The following is a 23,155-nucleotide window of genomic DNA, read 5'->3' as shown; positions in this document are numbered from 1 at the left end:
GCACCTGAGATGCAGAGGATCTACCCGAGGTAGACATGCATGTGTAACAACTGTAGAAATGCAGGCACAATGGCTATTCTAAATGTGCAAAGAGGCAAACCGAATGTACAAGGGGTATGTGCAACTGAAATGCAGGGATAGCAGCGGTGAGGTTCCTGAGGTAGACACGTACCTTTAAAACATCCATTATCAAAGAGATGTTTCTATATAGACAAGTGCTCAACAGCCTCGACCCCCAGGTCAACATTTTGTCTTTTTGCTGTATTTCTCCAGTGTTTCTTAGGGGTCTCCATTTTGGACTGAAGATAGTAACACATACCTGTTCTTTGTGCTCCACTGACCAAAAAACATGCTGCTATGGTGAATATGGCCAGGAGGCCTGGTGTCCCCTCCATGTGAGCAGGTTTCTCTTGTCCTCCCTAAAACAGAAAGGCAGATGTTGGACAAGTACAGAAAACATTTTATCAAATTATCAGATCAAGCAATGTTGACAACAGCTTAAAACTCAATTCCACAAACCTCAGGGTGCTATTTACCCTGTAATTAAGGCTTTATCCCATAATCTAGTAATTTCATGTAATTCAATTGACATTTTATGAAACAGTTTTATTAATGTGAAAGAACAAGCTTAAAACTGGTATCTACTAACTTACTGGAATAGTCATAAGAATTTAGCAATAGACTCTGTGCACCAGCGTAGTGAGGAACTTCTGCTTTTGTCTAGAAGTCGGCATTGCAGTTTCCGGTTTACTTATTAATACTCATCAGCATTAGTAAACACCTAAACTCACAACAAGATGAGTGATGCTGTTGTACGGAAAAAAATGTAAAAATGTACGTGACTCATTTAAGTTTCAAGGTACAAGTGGAGCATCATTTTAATCAGGAGAATGTCCTCTTTTTAATAAAATATGGCTTGCGCCATTCAAACGCTAGACTAGAAATAGTCAGAAAAGGCGATTTTTTATATACTTCCACGTAACGCAGGTTTAAGCGCAATTAAGATCGTATATGACCAAATGTTTACTTCCTATGCCAGTTGTTATTTTTCAGTTTCGTTGTGAAATGAGGTTACAGTAGTAAAATAAAAGAGGAGACCTGTCTTGGTGCTTTTTTGCGGCTATGGAATTTTAAGCTTAATTCAGGTTAGAAGAGGCTGAATGAAGGTTTGTTTCAATTCACTTGCTATGGGGATGCGGTAGCGTTCCAGCTCAGCCAGCGTTCTTTTGCCATTTTTGAGGTTAAGGTGAATTTTTATGTGTTCTATTGTCCTGCCTAATACTACACTAAAAAGGAACACATCGCTAACTAGCTTAGCCGATAGCCGGCCGCCACACCACAGTAAACTACTTACCCTCGTAGTTGTGCAGATAACTCGATACGTAGAGTTTGAATTCCTTGTTCCGCTTGCTTGTTGGAGCAGGAGACCAGGCATCAACAATTCGATGGACATCACTAATGCTTATTTTAGGCAGGTCTTGGAGACATCTACCAAAAACCTGAAATTTTGGGCGACGCGGGTGATCGCCTCTAAGTAAACCGGAAACTGATATGCCGACACCTGGCTAAAGTGGAACTTCGTCCATACGCTTGTGCACAGAGCCTATTGCTAGTGAGCCTGCCAAAGCTATTTCATTTCATGGCATAATAACAATTGTTTCTTTCATGGCAAAACAACATACTTTTGTCTTTCATTTGTGAATGACATTTATTCAATAACAGTCAATAAAGGTGACGATAACTAACTTTTTCATCAAGTGAAAAGACGAGAAAATCGTGGAATCTACCAGAAATAATTAATAAATGTCATTTCTCTCAGTAGATTCGAACTTAGTTCTTCCACATGAGCGGTACTGTCTTTAACCACTACGTGACGGCATTACATATTTCAGCAGTCACTAGATTCCATTGTAGATTGCGTTAAACTGACTAACATTTCTTATTAAGTTTACTTCCACCACAAATTGCGTCTATGAACTGTATTGCTTTTGCCAAAGGTCGTTTTAACAGCGTATTAGCCAGTAATACGTTTTACTGGTATCTACTAACTTACTGGAATAGTCATAAGAATTGAACAATTGCTAGCGAGTCTGCCAAAGCGATTTCATTTCATGGCATAATAACAATTGTTTCTTTCATGGCAAAACAACATACTTTTGTCTTTCATTTGTGAATGACATTTATACAATAACTATCAATAAAGGCGACGATAATTAACTTTTTCATCAAATGAAAACACGAGAGAATGGTGGAATCTACCAGAAATAATTAATAAATGTCATTGCTCTCAGTAGATTCAAACTTAGTTCTTCCACATGAGAGGCACTGTCTTTAACCACTACGTGACAGGATTTCATATTACATCAGTCACTAGATTCCATTGAAGATTGTGTTAAACTGACTAACATATCTTATTAAGTTTACTTTCACCACAAATAGCATCTATGAACTGCATTGCTTTTGCCAAAGGCCATTCTAACAGCTAACTAGTATCTACTAACTTCCTAGGAATAATCATAAGAATTGAGCAATTTCAAGAGAGACTGAAGATGAACTATTCCATGCCAGAAACAATCGCAATATAACCGCATACAGTTATAGTTCACGAGTCCGCCTCTCTAACCACTATTTAACAAGGGGTAGTCAGTCAGTCACTCAGTCAGATAGTCACTCACTCAGTAAGAGACATTCGCTCTTCTTAGCCAGCTCCGCTTTCGCAGTCTGGCAAAATTAACTTGATTTTATGTAATTAATATAGTAATTGCCCATACATTACTATGCACTCCAGCAAAACATAGACATTTTCTTGTTGCTTAGTATTTAGTACAGTTCATTTTGCATTAGTTATAAGTGGAAAATAAGGAGGGATTACAAAGTGTTCTGAGACAGCTTGAGTGTCTTAGACAAATTTCAGTCAGGTTTCCGACCTCACCACAGTACTGAAACAGCCCTGATTAAAGTTTTAAATGATAAACGGCTGAATACTGATTTTGATAAAATAAGTTCTCAGTGCAGCATTTGACACTATAGATCATAGAACACTTAAAGATAGGCTGGAAAATTGGGTAGATGTAATGAATGGGGAAAGGGAGAGGGAGAGAGGCTGGTTCCAATCGCGGAGCAGGCGGTTTATAAGGGAGACGAACTTCCAGTAGGGTAAGGCGAAGGACGGTCGTACAGGCTAGGGTCAGAATCACGAGATACGAAACAATACAAAATCACAGGGCTAGAGACGAAGTCGAGGAGCAGATCAGGCGATGGTCAAAACACGAGAATCAATATCAGAATAACACTAGGCGACGGTGAAAACAGAAGGCTCAGTATGAATGACGAAGTGACAAACAATACCTCACAAAGGGCAGGGAGAACTGAACCAAACTACATAGGGACATAAACCAGACACAGGTGGAGACACAGGTGCTCAGAATGAGGGTGATTGGGATCTGATGACTGGGGTGCGTTCATGTGACGTGGAGCTAGGGGTGCGTTCATGAGTGGTGGGCTAGGGGTGCGTTCATGAGTGGTGGAGCTAGGGGTGCGTTCATGAGTGGTGGAGCTAGGGGTGCGTTCATGAGTGGTGGAGCTAGGGGTGCGTTCATGAGTGGTGGAGCTAGGGGTGCGTTCATGAGTGGTGGAGCTAGGGGTGCGTTCATGAGTGGTTGAGCGCGGAAGCGGGTCTACGCCGGCGGAACCACAGTATCACAGCTATGCTGATGATACTCATATATATGGCTCTCAAACCATATGACAACATCTCAATAGACTCTCTGTGTCACTGTATAGAGCACATAAATACCTGGTTGAACCAAAATTGTCTACAATTAAACCAAGATAAAACTGATATCATTGTGTTTGGCAACAAAAATAAAAGAACAACTATTAGTAAAGAGCTGGATTCTCGGGCCCTTAAAACCAGGGATCAAGTGCGTAATCTTGGTGTTTTGATAGATTCAGACCTCACATTTAAGTCATGTCAAAGCAGTCAACAAAACAGCATTCTATCATCTAAAAATATAGCCAGAATCAAAGGCTTGGTGTCCCAAAAACACCAAGAGAAGCTCATCCATGCTTTTATCTCCAGTAGGGTTGACTTCTTTAATGGCCTCTTAACTGGACTCCCGAAAAACTGTAAAACAACTGCAGCTCATTCAGAATGCTGCTGCTGGAATGTTAACCAAGACCAAGAGAACAGAGCAAAAGATGAAAAGGAAAGTTTTGAGTGGGGAACAGAAGATTTCAAGTGGTCTCTTAATTTTAACCTTTCGGTTCATCACTCAAAATCTTTTTTGGCAAGGAAAGAAAAAGGAGCAGTGGTCTTTACATTTTTTCCAGAGCACAGCACAGGTGGTCAAATATACTAGCATCATAGAACAATCCTGATTTCAAAAGCATTTTTTGCTGCATGGATACATCCTGATGTCACAAACTCACATTCTGTTTTGCTGTAAATGTAAACACTAAAAGGGGGCTTGTGAGATAATTAGCGAATCAGTCCACATAGGTGAATCTGCCCTCATAAGTTGATCAGCCCTAAAAGGTGAGTCTGCCCTCAAAGGTGAATCAGCCCTCATAGGGTTTTCATCCATCATAGGTGAATCAGCCCTCATAGGTAAATCAGCCCTCATAAGTGGGTCAGCCCTTATAGGGGAATCAGCCCTCATAGGGGAATCAGCCTTCATAGGTGATTTGTTTTTAATGGACTTCTCTGAGTTCATTCTTCCTAAATTGTTGACCTACCTGTCAGACCTACCATGTCATTCTCTGTGTGTGTGTGTGTGTTTGTCTGTCTGTGTTGTTATGGTAGTATTGTTAATAAGAACCCTCAATGGAAGTAAGTACAGAGACAAAATGATCTTGGCACAATTCGCGGTTTAATTACTTGCAAGGAGGGACACATCAAAAGCTTACAGAATAGGAAAACCTAACAGTTACAGTATTTATACAGGTAAAAGGAGTGTGGTAAAACTGCTCGTTCATTCTCTAAAGACAAAATGTTCCTTTATCCCATCATCTATCCTGTCCTGGGTGTTACACAAATAACCTCCACATCCCCCAAAGGGGCTAGGGGATCATCATAAAAGACAGTCTGCCACATTCCTGAAGAACCAAGGACAGATACCCTTATTGGTTTAGGTAGATAAACAGATGGTCAGAGGTCACAAATAAAGACCAGAGTTACATACAAGGAAATAGAAAAGCAGACAATACTAAAATGTACATTGGTTCAAGAAATTCCATGACTGTGTGTTTGTGTAAATAGACTCCCACATAGTCCTGATAGGTAGTGTACTCTATGTGTGTCTGGTTGGATCATACACGTGAATACTGAACACACTGCTCAAAAAATTAAGGGAACACGTAATCATCACAACATAACGAAAGTCAGTTAAACTTCAGGGATATCATTCTGTCCAGTTAGGAAGCATAAGTGATTGTGAATCAGTGTCACCTGTTTTGGTGCAAATGAAAGTGACAACAGGTGCACTGGAGAGGCAACAGCAGGACAAGCCCCCAAAAGGGAATGGTTTTGCAGGGGGTGGGCAAAGACAATTGTTTCTCCTTATCCTTCCTGAGTGATTCTTCTCTAGGTTTGCACTTTGCTAGTGTCCTTGTCACTACTGGTACCATGAGGTGATACCTGCAGCCCATTCAGATTGCACAGCTCCTCCAGGATTGCACATCCATACGTGCCATCGTGTCTCCAAGTACAGTCTCAAGAGCATGGAGGAGATACCAGGAGACGGGACGTTATTTGAGGAGAGCTGGACAGGGCCATAGAAGGTCATCAGCCCAGCAGCAGGACCGGCATCTGCTCCTTTTTGCGAGGAGGAACAGGGGGAGCTCTGCCAGAGCCCTACAAAATGATCTCCAGCTGGCTACTGGTGTTCATGTTTCTGACCAAACTGACTGACTCCATGAGGGTGGCATGAGGGCCCGACGTCCTCTGGTGAGAACTGTGCTTGCAGCCCAGCACCGTGCAGCACCATTGGTGCCCCATTCTCTTCAAAGATGAGAGCTGGTTCACACTGAGCATGTGGCAGACGTGAAAGAGTCTGGCAATGCCGTGGTGAACGTTATGCTGCCTCAAACATCATCCAGCATGACCGGTTTGGCAGTGGGTCAGTGATGTTCTGGGTCACACAGACCTCCATGTGCTAGCCAACGGTATCCTGACTGCTGTTAGGCACCGGGATGAAATCCTCAGACCCATCGTCAGTCCTTAAGCTGGTGCAGTGGGTCCTGGGTTCTTCCTGGTGCAGGGCAATGCCCGGCCTCATGCGGCCAGAGTGTGTAGGCAGTTTCTGGATGACGAAGGCACAGATGCCATTGACTAGCCCTCACATTCTCCAATTGAGAACCACTAAAATGTTATGTATTGGTGCCTAGTCAGTTTCTCTGCCAATATGTCTGTGTGTGTGTGTTTGTGTGTGTACTGGGTTTAGCTAGATAGAGCATCATAGCAACACTTGTGCTGAAGCCAATCTCAGTGAGTGAAGCAGTTTTGGAAATGTGGGTTGGGTCCATTCTAATTGGATGCATCTGGATTAAATAATCATTTATAAACCCCCACTTCAAACAAGAATCATGCTTGTGTTCCAGTGATTAAAAGTGCAGTCTTAATATTTACATTGTTCTGGATGGAATCCATTGAATCATATTAATCATTCGGATGAAGCCTCAAAACCCACATGAGTGCTGCAGCAAACACACATCATCACTCTATAGCCCACACGTACAGTATGTGCATCCTATTTGTACCCCATCCAGTAGTGGATTGGGAAACTTCCCCACAGCTGTATGTTGTTGGCTCTATGACAAACTGCCCTAGACCTACCCTAAGATAACCAATGACAAACTGCCCTAGACCTACCCTAAGATAACCAATGACAAACTGCCCTAGAACTACCCTAAGATAACCAATGACAAACACTCATAGACCTATGCCAAGAAAATCAATGCAATGTCTGTTTCTCTGTCTTCTGCTAATCTTTCCCAGCTGAGATTAATATTTACTCAATATTAATTTAGAATTACAGCTGGTGCTGGCTATGTTTTAAACACAGATGTTGAAGCTCTAGGATAGTGTAAACAAAGGCACTTGGCTGTCAATGTACAAAACTACAGGTCTTGCAATTTTGGCTGTGGAAGTTTATATATTACCATTAAAGTTTCATAAGACATGTCTACCTGGTTTCAAAGTGCTCAGACTGGGTGTTATCAATGTCCATTAAAGTTAATTACTAGTTTCATAAGACATGTCTACCTGGTTTCAAAGAACCCCAGCCAAAACCCAATGCTTAGAAATGTCATTCTCATTTGCTGTTAGCAAACATACATTTCTCATGCTCTTTTAACATTTTCAGCAAAACAAGACACAATTATATTTACTTGATCAACCCATATTTTTATTCTATTCTCCATTTTTGTCCAATTCACACCACCAAGTAACATTTGAACATTCCCTAAGTTGTAGCACTGATTTCAGGTTGTTTTTGTTTTTTATTACTGATTTAAAACCCACTCATCTGAGAAATGGTTCATATGCCATTGCAGATTAAAGGCTCTAATTGGATTCTGACTTCACGGTTTCACGGCTTCACGGTTGAAAAATGTCTTTGGTAACATTATGTCCGAGTTTTCAGGTGAAAGACATTGCCCTTCCCATTGTAGAAGATTTTGTAAATGTTACATTACTGATTTTGATATTTTTCATATCAAATGTAATCTTACATTTGTGATTCATATTATATCAGTGAAATTGATTAATTCTGGGTCTTAGAATACACTTATCTAGACATGAACAAACCAGCTATATAAAAGTTTTGCCATAAGAACATTCTGCGAGAGAATCAGTTAGGATTGTTGGACTTGGATTGACTGACCTGAGAATCACAAGACTGGTATTGTGTAGCCACTCTTGGCAACTAGGGATATTTCAGTCTTTACTTCCTGACAACATACTATAAGACAGAGTGATCTATTCATTGCTCAAGATAGGGTGATTAAGGCAAGACCTTAGAACCTGTATGGAGACTCTACAGAAGCATCTGTATAGTATTGTTCAGTGGTGGCGTGTGATCAGACACACAGGGAGGAGGTTAGCCAGGTATGGAGGAGCTGAATTAGACTGGTCAGATAGGCCCTAAACCAAGACTAGACACACCCATGGTCAGTGGAGATGTCGGGGGAGGTAACATGGAGTTGGTTCATGTTTCATTACAGAAGAATTCCTAAACTGTATTTGTTTGTCATGCACTTTTGTCTTGCACTGAGTCTTTTCATTGATGTTATATGTTGCTGAACACTTTGTGTAACAACCGTTGTCTCACCTACCAGCTTGTAATAGATTCTTGAGTAGATTATATTGGTTTCCTGAATAGTTTATTAATTGTTTATAGTCAATTTGGATTAATTACGTTTCTGGGAGAACTCACTAACAAACCTAAAGTAGCGCACACGGAGGTCTGACTGCATCACCGTCTTCAAAGATTTTGAAAGTCCAGCATTCCGTTAATTGGCTCTGGCTAGTCTCTCAGTAGGAAATTCCCCATTATGAAATTCCGCTAGAAATGTGATTGTGAATCTGACTAATACAACAAAAACAGAACACTGTTTCTCATAAAAGAAAAGCAACACTAAACAATCCCATTATCAGTCTAACTGAAAAAATCTTTACAAAATAGAAGATTGAAAAGGACAGGTGGGTAGGTGAGAATCAGGGAGTGGTAAGAACTAGGTGGATGGAAATATACATCAGGGAATCCGGAGGTTTTGGGACAAAATGACCCACTTAAAAGCTTTTACAGCAGTTATTTGACCCACCATACACACTCCTCCTTAATACATTGTTTTTGGCCATAAACAAACCAGTATTCCCCTGCTAAATCAGAAAAAAACCACAAAAAAACAAACAACATACATTTTAGGACTGGTACACATGTTTAAGGTACACATACAATTTTTTTATATAGTGTAATAATTTCTGTGCATCTCTCTTCAGTGTCTGAATGCTGGAGAATTACGGTTCAAAGAATTCGTAAGCACGCCAGAAGTACTTTTTTCAGTTCTTGAACATGTAACAAAGACAAGCTATCCCAACACAACTACATAAACAGGAAACCATTAACCCTTTGGCGCGTACGATCACACTGGTGTGATCAATCTAGAGTGGTCCCTGGAGCATACGATCACACCGGTGTGATTAGAACGTCATGTTTAGAACGCACCATTAGCATACCTAGCTACAAGTAACGTAACAATGGCTGGTAAAACCGCGCTATTATTTACTCACATTTAGCTCAAACAGTGTTTATAACTTTATTTCCTGATTGTAATTGTTTCAAGACCATACTATGATATTAACCAGGTAGAAAGCATTCAAATCGGGACAAGAAGTGTTAGTTACGTACCAACAGACAGCCAACACTAATGCACAAAAACGAATTATATTAGCGACTACTACCGATCAAAACCATTGCAAAAACTTTCTAGAAGTTACGTTACCCGTTGTATGCATTTTATATAGTTTATTCATTTTCACTGCACTGAATAACTGGTCACGATTTGTTAGCTAGCAGGCAGCTGACGTTTGCTAGCAGTTAGCTGACGTTTTCTAGCTAGCTACAGTAATAAATCAACCAACTTTTGCAGCTCTTAGAATTCGAGTCAACGAGAGAAGCTTGCAATGCATGTAGTGTTCCTTACCTAGCAAGGTGACTGTTCAAATGCTGGCGTGAGTTCAAATGAGTTTTCTCCGCAGGGTGGCTGGGCGATCCCTTAGAGATAGGGTGAGAAGCTCGGTCACCCGGGAGGAGCTCAGAGTAGAGCCACTGCTCCTCCACATCGAGAGGGGTCAGCTGAGGTGGCTTGGGCATCTTTTTCGGATGCCTCCGGAACGCCTTCCTGGGAAGGTGTTCCGGTCCCGTCCCACCGGGAGGAGACCCCGGGGAAGACCTAGGACACGCTGGAGGGACTATGTCTCCCGGCTGGCCTGGGAACGCCTTGGTGTCCCCCCGGAAGAGCTAGAGGAAGTGTCTGGGGAGAGGGAAGTCTGGGCATCCCTGCTTAGACTGCTGCCCCCGCGACCCTCTTTAGAAGGTTTCTTTCTGGAGAAGACCTGCTTTGTGAGCGTATAGTCCCTACATAGCCATGTGAAACACCCACAAACTGTTTATCTGAACCGATGAACACTCAACATGTCTTTAGCCAGTATTATAAATATTGCTGTACTTCTTCAGCCTCAATCTATCCCTGATTTATGGTTTCCTTGAATGGAAGTCAAACAATATTATTGAGTGAAAGATGCAGGGCTTGACTCAGACAAGACATTGAGAGCCTCCATATCTATGTTCTGAGCACAAACACATGAACTTGTTTTTCACCTACAGGACGTCATCTCTTGACAAATAATCCACGAAAGGGACCCTCCACTATAATATCTGCAGACATAGGTTGTTTTCAACCACATAGTCAAGAAGCATGCATTTCTTTGAATCAAATAAATGCGCCCATCCATCCATTTTACTAATTCTCATGATCATATTAATCACACCAAAATTATTATTCTACAAATATGCTCCTTGCATTTTCATGCGCTGGAAATGTGTGCACGGAGTATCTACAGTAACTAGGAGTGCTGGCTTTCGTTGAATATTTCAGAACAACTCATGTTCAATGTGAATTTTAGTGGGCTACTCTGTGAAGAAAATACTAATGAGTGATTTTTTTAATCAATTCACTACAGCCTATATATTTGTTTTACCATTTTGTTTTATTTTACCGTAAGAAATGAAATAGACAACTAATCCCAACTTTGAATAATTCCCTCAAATCCACACGTTGAATTAACAAATGTGCCTCTAACCAAAAAATTACATTTTGTAGGGCCTATGTATACACAAGACAACAATAAATGGTTTAAAAGATTGGTTAAGACGGATCCCAATATTTTTCAAACAGCTGAAGTTTGCATGCGCATCAAAAACGTTGCATAAATGTTGTAAACTTACTGATCACTCTCCAGTGCGTGCAGACAGGAATCCCATTCCCTTCTATGGAAAGCCAATATTTATTCCGTAGGAACTGGAGCGACCTGCCACTCCTCACACCCCGCCCCGAATTATTGCATGATAGATCATTTTACAGTTACAGTATTTAACCTGCCTTTAGTTCTGCACAGGCTAATCTACACCTTTTAATGTTCTTTTTTTAAATCTATGCAAAAAGGCGTTAAGGCTATAAGGAGCTATTTGAATCACAAAGAAAATGAAACATCCCAAACAATTACAGTACTCAGTGCATTCAGTCTAACACTACATGCTCCAGAGGGGAATAAAACCCACAACCCTGTTGTTACAAGCACCTTGGTATCACCTAGAGAGCTGGGATGGGATATGTTAGGGGTACCTGGTGGACTAACGGCTTCCATGCAGGTCTCTGGGCTAGAAACACCCCTGTTTTAGGCTACATCATAGTATCCTTGCTTTTTATCTGTAAAGCATGAACCATGCACTGTAATGTTAAGTATTTTGAAATGTTGTTTCCCTTTTCTCCTGTCCCAAGCTTTGTGTTATCCAACTGATCATCTCGTCAAGTCTCCCAACGAGGCACCCACGTCGAGCCATTCATATATATTTTGTACACAGCATGAACAGGCAAGTCGACCAAGTCCGTGCACGTGAGGACATGTTCATTGTATACGAAGGTAAAAGTCACATAATGCATTGTTATTGCATAATAATATTATGCATTATTGCATTGTAAATGAACTGTCAGGAATCCACTCTCTATTTTAAAAATAATGTTCAGAATCCAACTGAAGTAAAACATGGCCTCGTTCCATCTTGTCTGAACACATATTTTCCCTTCCTCTTCTCTTTTCTCATCCCCCATCCCTCTCTCCATGCCATTCTTCCTTCTATCTCTTTGTTCATTTACGTATATATTTAAACCAATTTGTCTGTTTTGGAAAGACCTTTTTAACTGCATTCTCTGACATTTATAAATAAATGCACTGTTCCCAAAATTGTAACATTTACGGATAAAATATGTGACAGAAGCTGGTCGAATACCAAATTCAACTTTCACAACATGAATGGTTTTCAAGACAAATTGGATTCTGGTCTTTAGTATTGCACTGAAACTTGCAATTCAGTGAGCCATGCCAAAAACTTGACAGCTCATTATCACCAGGTCTATAAAAGCTTTTTTATTGAAAAGGCTGTTACAGTTTTACCAAAGGGAAAATATTGTTGTTTACTTTCTTTCATAAATGTGAAAAAAATCTGTGCTGCAACAAATAATTAATCTATGAACCGCTTTTGTTTTTTCTTCCTTTTGTTAAAGAGTGTATGAAAAGATAAATAAAGCAGGGGGTGATGAAGTATTTACATCTAGACTGAGGACATGTCTGGGAGGGCTTTCATAGTGACAACAGAAAGATAGTTGAGAGTCGGGTAAGATGAGCTAGAGGGAAAGTTGACCAACCCCTTGTATCCGTGCATTATCATGCTGCAACATGAGGTGATGGTCGTGGATGAATGGCACAACAATGGCCCTCAGGATCTCGTCACGGTATCTCTGTGCATTCAAAATGCCATCAATAAAATGCACCTGTGTTTGTTGTCCATAACATACGCCTGCCCATACCATAAACGCACAGCCACCTTGGGCCACTCGATCCACAACGTTGACATCAGCAAACCGCTCACCCACACAACGCCATACACGCTGTCTGCATCTGCCCTGTACAGTGAAAACCAGGACTCATCCATGAAGAGAACACCTCTCCAAAGTGCCAGACGCCATCGAATGTGAGCATTTGCCCACTCAAGTCGGTTGCGACGACGAACTGCAGTCAGGTCGAGACCCCGATGAGGACGACGAGCATGCAAATGAGCTTCCCTGAGATGGTTTCTGACATGTGATATATGCAAACCGATTTTTGCAGCAGCTGTCCAGGTGGCTGGTCTCAGATGATCTTGGACGTGAAGATGCTGGATGTGGAGGTCCTGGGCTCGTGTAGTTACACGTAGTCTGCGGTTGTGAGGCCGGTTGGATGTACTGCCAAATTCCCTGAAACGCCTTTGGAGATGGCTTATAGTAGAGAAATGAACATACAATTCACGGGCAACAGCTCTGGTGGACATTCCTGCAGTCAACATGCCAATTGCATGCTCCCTCAAAACTTGCAACATCTGTGGCATTGTGCTGTGTGATGGAATTGCACATTTTAGAGGGGCCTTTTATTATGGCCAGGCTAAGGCCCACCTTTGCAATAAACATGCTGTCTAATCAGCATCTTGATATGCCACACCTGTGAGGTGGATGGATTATCTTTGCAATGGAGAAGTGCTCACTAACACAGATATAAACAGATTTGTGAACAATATTTGAGAGAAATAGGCATTTTGTGTACATAGAGAAAGTCTTCAATCAATCAATGAATCAATCCAATTTATTTATAAAGCCCTTTATACAACAGCAGAGGTCACAACGTTTTTTACAGCAACAAAGTGCTTTTAAACCCCAAGAAGCAAACAACAGTAGTGTTGAATTTCAGTGGCTAGGAAAAACTCCCTAAGAAGGCTGAAATTTAGGAAGAAACCTTGAGAGGACCCAGGTTCAGAGGGGTGACCAGTCCGTTTCTGGCTGTGCTGGGTGAGATATTTTGTTGAGATAGGGTGAGATATATGTTTTTATGTATGTGTATTCTTCTTATTATTGTTTTTTTATATCTTTACACTTGAAAGTAAACTTTGTGTGGTGTCCTTGTCCTTGTGGTGTCCTTGTTAACTCCATCACCAACTTCAGTGGGGGACAATTAAAAATATTTGTTAATGCTGTTTCTTAGCATGTCCCAGTGAACAATAATATATCCATGTGGGACATGGAGACAGGAAGATCCCTCTCGGCCAGCACTGCTCCAAAATCATCAAATGTTAAAGTGTTGTGAAATTTTGGGTAATTAATGACACATGATAGTACTGACTGACAACTGTACAAAGGACAATAGGTATGACATACACCCATACTGTTCATACCACCTGTAGGAACTGTGTATGTGATTGTCATAGGACTCTATGAATAGACCCATGGAACATAGGGGAGGTTGGAACATACCATACAAGTGGACCATGTAGGATAAACCTTTCTGATTGGAGGATAATAGACTGTGTAATGGTTGGCTGAGATCCCTGACCACCTCCTATGTGTTCTGGCATAAAAACTGGGTTAACTTTGTAATTATTGGAGAACATGTAAGTCCTAAAGAAGATCAACATCTTAGATTCTTCCCCAACTTCTGGTTTTATGATTTTGTTCATGGATCAAAAGTGGACAGAATCCAACAGCGTCAATAAAATTAGGTAAAAAACAAATGTTTTATTTTAATGAATTCCTCAGTATTTAGTGTGACCACAGTCTTAATGTTTTAGCTAAAGTTAAAACACCAGAATATGACATGGCCTGAAGCCCTCTACAACGCCTCGCATTAACAGTGTCAACATTCTCAGACCATATATTTTATTGGCAACTGTTAAAAGTTGCATTGTTACTTGTATTTTAGAACAAAAACAAAAATGTAGTGTCCAAATCAGCAAATTAACATGATAACTGCATTGAAAAGCGACCAAGAAAAACGGCAATCCCCTATTTACACACTGATGACAAGGAGTAGATGACATTTATGATTAACGTACGGCTAAAGTTACCAATAAAACTGTCTGTTGCTTTACCTAGTGGGCTTATTAAAAAAATCTTCCATGACCTGAGTTGTGCTTGGTTTAGTAGCTGTTGACATCTATGGACTGAAAATAGCACCAAAAGGCAATACAGATTGCTGTTCGATTATACTCACAAAAGCATCAATGCCCAGATGAGTGTTTACTGCCAGTTGTCTAACTACATGTCTGCATGAGAGTCAGATCTGTTACTTAGGTCTGCTTGAACAGAAGAATATTCATACTCAAAATACTGTATTTCTTTAGACCCATTTTCCCAAAAGAAAAAACACTAAAGGCTGAGGAAAATGCCTAAAGTTATTTACATTGTGTTGTTTTAAGCTGGTCCCACCTGAAGCGAGACTGGATTGGCGGATGTCTTGGTGTGATCGTCGGTTCAACTTTATTCAGGGTTTTAGAAGGTTTGTTGGTAGTATTAACGCTTCCTCCTCAGACAGAGGCCTTCACAAGCCTCCTGTGTCTCAAAGCGGTTGCCGTTGCCGCCACAGCCACCGTACCAGAAACGGGAGCACTCGCTTTGTGTCGTGTCAAAGTACCACTTCAGAGTGTAGTTTTGACAACCTCCCTCATCCTGTCTGAGGAAGCATGCATCTGGGGTCAAGAGAAAGGAAGGAGTGTAATTGGAGGGGTAGGTGTAGTTTCAGGGGAAACAGATTGGAAATAAAGGAGAATGGAAAGAAAGAGGGGATAGGAGATGGTTGACTTGAGACTCATTAAACACTACTGTACAGACCAAGCATTTCGTCTTTTTATATTTTTATTATTGCATTCAAAATAAGAGCTAGAGAGATATGAGGTCTTTACCCTGGTTATCAACTGGGGTTTCCTCTATCTCCACAAGTGCTGTGTGATCTGTGAACACAGAATATTATTAGATTATCAGGCATAGTGCTCTGAGAATTTCCCCATAACTTGGGTTGTTTTGGAAGTCCCATGGCATCACAATAAACCATAGATTACTTGTGCCCCAGCTTAGAGTTAGTTTTGAATATATGCCATGTCACCTCTATTGCAAAAGCTGCATTGCAAGGGACACCTCAATTACCCTTTTTTTTATTGCACATTGCTAAAATAGCAGCTGGAATTTGTTTACCCTCATGTAGCCACAGCACACAGCATCTATCTAGCAAGTGAATGCTAAGCATTGGGGTTACTAACTAATGCAAGTTGACACAGATTAATACAATTTGTGATCAAACCAGACTGGTAAACATAGGAAGTATTAGTGCAACTGAAAATACAAATTTTCTGTAAAAATAACATTCTTTTAGGGAAGATAATATTGTCATTTTCTTTGAAGCAAACAACATCACCAAATGTAAATTCAAGTGTTTGAGGAGACTCCCTCTTGGAACACAGTTATTACTTTTGTTGTCAAATGGTTTTCATTCCTGAATTTTGACAATGCTAACAAAGCTAACACCGGTAAAGGCAGATGTACTTATTGAGGATTATGGCGCTATCAGCCTTTAGACACAATGTAATGTTTTTGTTGAACTACTATTGCTGTTTTAATGAGTGCATTATTATATACAACAGCCGTTGTAATTCTGCTCGTGGCTAACAGCTGTAATGCTTGGATTTGCATATTGTGTCCAGTAGAGATAATAGAGGGCAGGGGTGACTTACTGTAAATACCACACTTCTGGAAGCATTCATTTTCCGAGCTAAAGCGGTTAGCGTTACCGTCACAACCGCCATACCAGAAAGGTGAGCATGCACCAAGCGCTTTGCTAAAGTGCCATCGCTGGGTATAGTCCCCACAGTTGGTGCCACTGTCAACATCCAACTTACAATGGGCTGAAAGCAGAATAAGTGGGTTTGTAAATGAGGAAGCAGGACATGCAGCAGGAGGTGCCAACTAAGTCTACTCATGCAGTGGAATATTGGGGGGGGGGGCGTGAGAGAGAAGAGTAACATAAGTTATGTATATGGGGTTACCGATTACCATTTGAGTTTGGTCGAGAGGTCACAGTGTCTCCATCTCCCCTGGATAAGTCATATATAATGTCAACCTGGCCAAGATCAGTCAGAGTCTGAGATCCACCTGCAGTGTGCTCAAGGAACTCCTCTTCCTCCTCCTTATCCACCTCCGTGTAGTCTGGGTACTCCTCTACTTCCTTTGTTTCCACCTCCGTCCTTATCTGTCCCCCTCCATGGTGATGTCCATGTTCTTGTCCCGCCAACAGATCACATGTGTGTTTTAGCTGTGCTGGAGGGTAGCTGTTAAATCCCTCTGCAATATTGACAGGCAGGAGGAATGGGCTTAGAATACACAAGAGCTCAGACATTTAAAAAGGTTTCCATTAAGAGACAACCAGATAAAATGCATTTTAGTGTTCCTTACTTCTGAGGACACTGAGGAAGAATCTGAAGAAGCGCTGTGCATAGCCTATCTCCCACTTCTTCACATGCCACAGATGAAGTAGGTGTTGCTCTGACGGCATGCTGGCAATCTCCTCCACCTGGGTGCTGTTGAAATGGTCACCCACTGTGATCACAAACAGTGAAATGCCCTCACACTTGGCCTTCTGGGAAATGTAGGCCAGCTTGGCCTGGTCCGAGTGGGCCGTCTCGGCGCCAACCACAGCCAGCACCACCCTACTCTTCCTGGGCCTCTGAGCCTTGAGTAACACCTCATTGACCAGATACTCCAGGGTCCGCCCGAGAAACAACACTCCTCCATGCTGCCGCATGTTCTTCAGGTCTATCTCCAGTTTATTGTGGTCACTGTGCTTCTGCAGGTCAAACTCCACCTGGAGGTGAGAGCCACCGGTCTGGAGGAGGGCTACTCTGGCCTGGCCGTCAGCTGCATTGGGCCTGGGGCTCAAGGCTACCTGCTTCACAACAGAGCCAAGAAGCTCCTGGAAACCTGCGTACTGGTCAGCCTGGATCTCCCTGGAACCGTCCATCACCAGGGCCAGGTCCATGTCCACTTCCTGTGGCAGCTGAGCGTCAGTAAATCTACATTGGCTGTCTGGTCTACAGTGGTCTGGAGACACAGAACCAGAGATCAAACAGGAATAACATTACAACATGTCCAAGAGGGAATGGGTTCTATAGCAGAATCGTCGGTAAAACAAGGCAGAAACTAAAACTAAAAACTTTCTGTGCAACTTTCTAGGGCTTACCATAGCAGATCACGCAATGGTTGATTTTATCTAGCAGTTTTTGGTTTTCTTGTGGCCTATTCATCAGAACATAGATAAAGCTGCCCGTGTCATCAGCCTGTGAGACAAAAGACAAAAACATGGGCTGCATTTTAAACCACCAAACATTCTGCTGCCCCTGTTCACAACCACTTCCCAGAAAATGTCAGTTTGTACCTCAAAAGCCTGTTGAGCATCAACGGCGCTCTTTGTGGCTATGATAGCAGGGGCAATGTTCAGGGCTTTGAATTCCATGGCAGCCGTAACTATAGCAGAGTTGTCCTCAGAGGGCCCGTTGGTGAAGAACACTGCCACCTTCCTCATCGTCAGCGCTTGGCGGGTTCGCTTGAAGACGTGCCGCCCCACATAACGCATGGCTGCCCCAAGGTAGCGGCGGTTAGATGTTCTCTCCAGCGCTATGCCACGAATGGCCTCCAACAAATCCTTCTTGCGTTGGTAATCCTGGAATCGGATCAAGTACTTGACCTTGTCACTGTAAGACACAACTGCCACACGTGCACCTGTTGGGCAGTTGCTCTCGGCTATGGTAACGTGCTCCAATAAGGAGAGGAGCGAGGAGCGCATTGCCTGAAACCTGGCTGGCTCCACAGTCTGTGACATGTCTAGGGCAAAGACTAGCTCTGTGGGGTAGGCTGGACACAATGCCCGACCTGGGAGAGAGAAGGAGAGGGGGAGAGAAGGGAAGGAGAAATGGGAGAAATGGACATAGAGAGCAGCGATAGTAAAACATCAATAACTACATGACATTGCCAAGATTTCTGAGTTGATTACAGCAGAATCTACAGTCACTTGGCTATGGATCCACAATAGTGTTAATTGGGACACATACCTTGGGAGCATGCTGTTTGGAGAAAAAACAGGGATATTCAATTAATTAATCTTTGCTGATGATAGCATGGCCTTAATAGTAATAAAGCAATTGACATGACTGATAATGAACTGTAGTAGTAATACAAAGAGCTCACCACAGTTATCACGGATGTAAGTGGTCAGCTGGCATTCCTAAAGAGATAGAGGTAATGGCATTTAATGTAGCTCTTCAGAGTCAGTATGAAATAGAATTTGAACAAATTCAGAGTATACGTACAGACATGGGTCTCTCTCCAGGTCTCCCTCTAGGGCCCTAGATATATAGAAAGAGTTATCATGACTGCACAAATAATAGTAAATATCGTACTAATATTTAGACTTTAAAAACAACTAAATGTTGCCAAATTCAAAACATGATATTCTAACCGTATGTCCTGGTGGACCTGTGGTTCCGGGAACTCCTGGATCACCTGTTGTGCCTGAGTTTCCCTGCATCAACCAAATCATATGGTCATTTTAGTAGATGGTTTTACAGCTTTCACATGCTGAGTTTATTTTAGGAAATTAGAATAATGAGTGAGTGAGTAAGCGACCACCCACAGTGTACTGGTTAGAGATGTAGTTTTGATATGCAAATTGGGTTCCATACACTAGGTTTGGATTAGCACAGGAACAGAATATTGGTCACTTCTCACAACAAAGCTGGCATTGGCCCATATTCCCATCCCTTCATCACAATCACCTTTACTCGCAGACCGGCCGAACTAGGCTTGTCTAGTTTTTCATGTTATATTAGTGGTCAAAAGGCAACCAAATCTAGCCATTTTTGTTAAGAGGCAAACATATCTCGCCTCGGGTCCCCAAATGGCTAGGGCCTTTCCTGATTCCATGCACTGGTCCCCTCGGGACACACAACCATGCTCTATGTAATTAGTCACACTATTTACATTTTTATATTAACACATAAATGTTTGAAAGTGTACCCCTCTCAAAAATGGGTGTTAAAATCACTATACTGTGATAATCCCGAAAACCAATTTCACCACTGGTCTTACCCCTCTTCCCTGGTTTCCTTTGGGGCCTGGACCTCCTTTGACTCCCTTTTCACCAGACTCACCCTAACAGTGACATACACAGGAAAACATTACTGATTACTATTTGTGCATTTCATACTGCAATGTGTCATGATTTAACTCCCCCTTATTGTTTAGAAATGACAAAAGTGGATATTTAAAATCAAAAACTGACCTGTAATCCAGGGTAGCCAGGGAAACCCGGCTCCCCCTTTTAAGGGAACACAATTCAGAGGGAATTATTCAGCTTACACATATTAAAAATTCATATTGATAATACAACAATAAAACACTACATAAACAATAGAAATGCCTTCTCAATGTACATTTACAAATTGCAGCTCTTGTACTCATCCACAACAACGATGTCTGTGGATGCTGTTCAGGATGAGGAGTACTAAACATGTACTTTACCTTCATCCCCTGATGTCCGGGAGGTCCATGTCCGTCTCTGCCATCAAGTCCCTGTTTCAAAACAAACACAATCTGACAGTTCTGCAGTGAAAGTTTGTGTATGTAGGAAAAGTCTATAAAGACAAGGTGAAATCTTACTGGCATCCCTCTGGGCCCAAGTGGTCCAGGAGCTCCCTTTCCTCCAGGGTCCCCAGGCTGGCCCTGTAAGGACACCACAGTATTGGATGGAGGGCTATCAGACATTGTCTTATGTTAAACTTTTCAGTTTCAGTTTCTATTGTAATGAATTATGTTACTGGAAACACACCTTCTGTCCATTCATCCCTCTGCTTCCTGTGGATCCTTTGCCTCCCATTGTCCCAGGTGTGCCCTGAGGAGAACATCCATTCATCCACATTACATTACAATCTGTGCATTAGGGCCCCTCACTGTGGTCAGATGGGATGGAATTAGAAGGGTTGTTAAACTGACTTGTGGTCCAGGTAATCCCTGGGTGCCCCTGGGTCCTGGCGGGCCAGGATCTCCTCTTGAACCCTATGCACAAAGAACAGAACATTTATAGCAGCAGTCAATATTGTTTTCAGCAGAATTATGCACGGAAATACCAGATTAAAAGGATAGATACATTGGATTGCATTCAAAGCTGCTCAATTAACTCATGACAAGGTCTCATACAATGTTTTACATAGACTACACTATTCTAAGACGAAGACCCACAGCATATTCTCTGACGTGTGACCAGGGTCAATTTTCTGAGGGCACACTCCTCCACAGCTTTGCACTCTGCTGTCACCTCTCTGGCCCGGTTTTGTTACACAAGGTGTGTCTATTCTATGACCGTCTTTATGCAAAAAAACACATTCTGTATACGTTTATTATTGTTTACTTAAACATTTTAGATAATACATTTAAATTAGATTTTGTTTTGACCATTGCAAATGCTTCAAGAATGCATGTAGTTACTTGTAGGTTTGTTGAGTAGCAAGTACTGCACAATTCATACATAGAAGCAATTCAATGTGCTTTACAAAGAAAAAGAAAAGTAGTGGATGAGTAGCGGATGAGGGGAACAGGTAAAATAGAGTATATACCTGCAGTCCAGAAGGGCCAGGAATTCCTGGGAGTCCTAGTTCACCTGGATTTCCTGAAGTTCCCTGAAGACACATGCGCAAAACTCACATGGAAAATACATACAGATGGATAGTAATACCTCATCCTTTAAAATAAAGCTTCATCAGCTAGCATCAATCAACTTAAAAACCAGCAGTGTGAGTTCTAACAATAAAATAAAATGAAGAGAACCTGTAACCCCAATTTTAAAGTGCCTGAATTGGCTGCCTGTTGTTTTTATAATCAGTTATGAATTGCTTTATTGATTTTTAAAACATAAAGCACTTCATGGCTCTGCACCCAACTATACAACGGGAAGAACATGTATTTGATACACTGCTGATTTTGCAGGTTTTCCTACTTACAAAGCATGTATAGGTCTGTACTTTTTATCATAGGTACACTTCAACTGTGAGAGACAGAATCTAAAAAATTGTATTGTATGATTTTTAAATAATTAATTAGCATTTTATGGCATGACATAAGTATTTGATCACCTGCCAACCAGTAAGAATTCCGGCTCTCACAGACCTGTTAGTTTTTCTTTTAGAAGCCCTCCTGTTCTCCACTCATTACCTGTATTAACTGCACCTGTTTGAACTCATTACCTGTATAAAAGACATCTGTCCACACACTCAATCAAACAAACAGACTCCAACCTCTCCACAATGGTCAAGACCAGAGAGCTCTGTAAGGCCATCAGGGATAACATTGTAGACCTGCACAAGGCTGGGATGGGCTACAGGACAATAGGCAAGCAGCTTGGTGAGAAGGCAACAACTGTTGGCGCAATCATTGGAAAATGGAAGAAGTTCAAGATGACGGTCAATCTCCCTCAGCCTGGGGCTCCATGCAAGATCTCACCTTGATCTCAAGGTCATGTGGTCTGATGAGACAAAAATTTAGCTTTTTGGTCTAAACTTCACTTGCCGTGTTTGGAGGAAGAAGAAGGATGAGTACAACACCAACAACACCATCCCAACCGTGAAGCATGGAGGTGGAAACATCATTCTTTGGGGATGCTTTTCTGCAAAGGGGACAGGACGACTGCACCGTATTGAGGGGAGGATGGATGGGGTCATGTATCGCAAGATCTTGGCCAACAACTTCCTTCCCCCAGTAAGAGCATTGAAGATGGGTCGTGGCTGGGTTTTCCAGCATAACAACGACCCAAAACACACAGCCAGGGCAACTAAGGAGTGGCTCCATAAGAAGCATTTCAAGGTCCTGGAGTGGCCTAGCCAGTCTCCAGACCTGAACCCAATAGAAAATCTTTGGAGGGAGCTAAAAGTCCATATTGCCCAGCGACAGCCCCAAAACCTGAAGGTTCTGGAGAAGGTCTATATGGAGGAGTGGGCCAAAATCCCTGCTGCAGTTGTAAAATATTTTAACACACCTTTTAAGCCTTATAGTATTTTTAAGTTGCCTCAATCATAGCATTTTAAGGAATGGAGCTGTTTGAAACAATTATCCACCACAGTACAGAAGTTTTGCGCCAGGAATGTTCAACCCATTATGCCATTGGTTGATGGAGCAGTCTGATCTAAAAAATATTAAACAAAGTCATGTTTAATAAAAATTATTCTGGCCTTTGTGTTTCATCGATTTCTCTATTACACTTGCAGCAGGTAGATATGGTTCTTTGTTCAATAGAGCAAGTCCTTTAAAGAACAATCACTACTTCTTTTGACTCCCTAATACAAGTGCTGGACATCGCAATTAATTCTGGATATTGTGGTTTCCATAAAACCAAGAAGTTTAGATTACTACCCATGACTACCAATAAAATGCAGAAACACCCCTATTGTCGTCATGTGAGGAAAACAAGAATTATTAT

General features: G+C 41.7%; 1 protein-coding gene across 4 annotated transcripts in view; it reads right to left on the bottom strand.

Moving 5' to 3' along the window:
• LOC105031043 (collagen alpha-6(VI) chain) overlaps positions 1 to 23,155 on the bottom strand; it is a 63,863-nt gene that overhangs the window by 20,895 nt on the left and 19,813 nt on the right. The window contains exons 23-27 of one of the 4 annotated variants that reach the window (XM_034288675.1): positions 21,300 to 21,362; positions 20,680 to 20,742; positions 20,516 to 20,578; positions 20,347 to 20,409; positions 20,209 to 20,259 (exon numbers count right to left, since the gene is read on the bottom strand). The exons of 1 other annotated variant lie outside the window; for it this stretch is intronic. In XM_034288675.1, coding sequence (XP_034144566.1) covers positions 20,209 to 20,259; positions 20,347 to 20,409; positions 20,516 to 20,578; positions 20,680 to 20,742; positions 21,300 to 21,362 — 303 coding nt within the window. Of the gene's footprint in view, positions 1 to 319; positions 420 to 9,705; positions 9,749 to 11,009; positions 11,093 to 20,208; positions 20,260 to 20,346; positions 20,410 to 20,515; positions 20,579 to 20,679; positions 20,743 to 21,299; positions 21,363 to 23,155 lie in introns of those variants that run through there. 2 more of the 4 variants (XM_034288677.1, XM_034288678.1) reach the window with 2 other exon arrangements.

The sequence above is a fragment of the Esox lucius genome, chromosome 20 (assembly GCF_011004845.1).
Source record: "Esox lucius isolate fEsoLuc1 chromosome 20, fEsoLuc1.pri, whole genome shotgun sequence".
Classification (NCBI taxonomy): Eukaryota; Metazoa; Chordata; class Actinopteri; order Esociformes; family Esocidae; genus Esox; species Esox lucius.
This window is presented reverse-complemented; position numbering and strand designations above follow the sequence as displayed.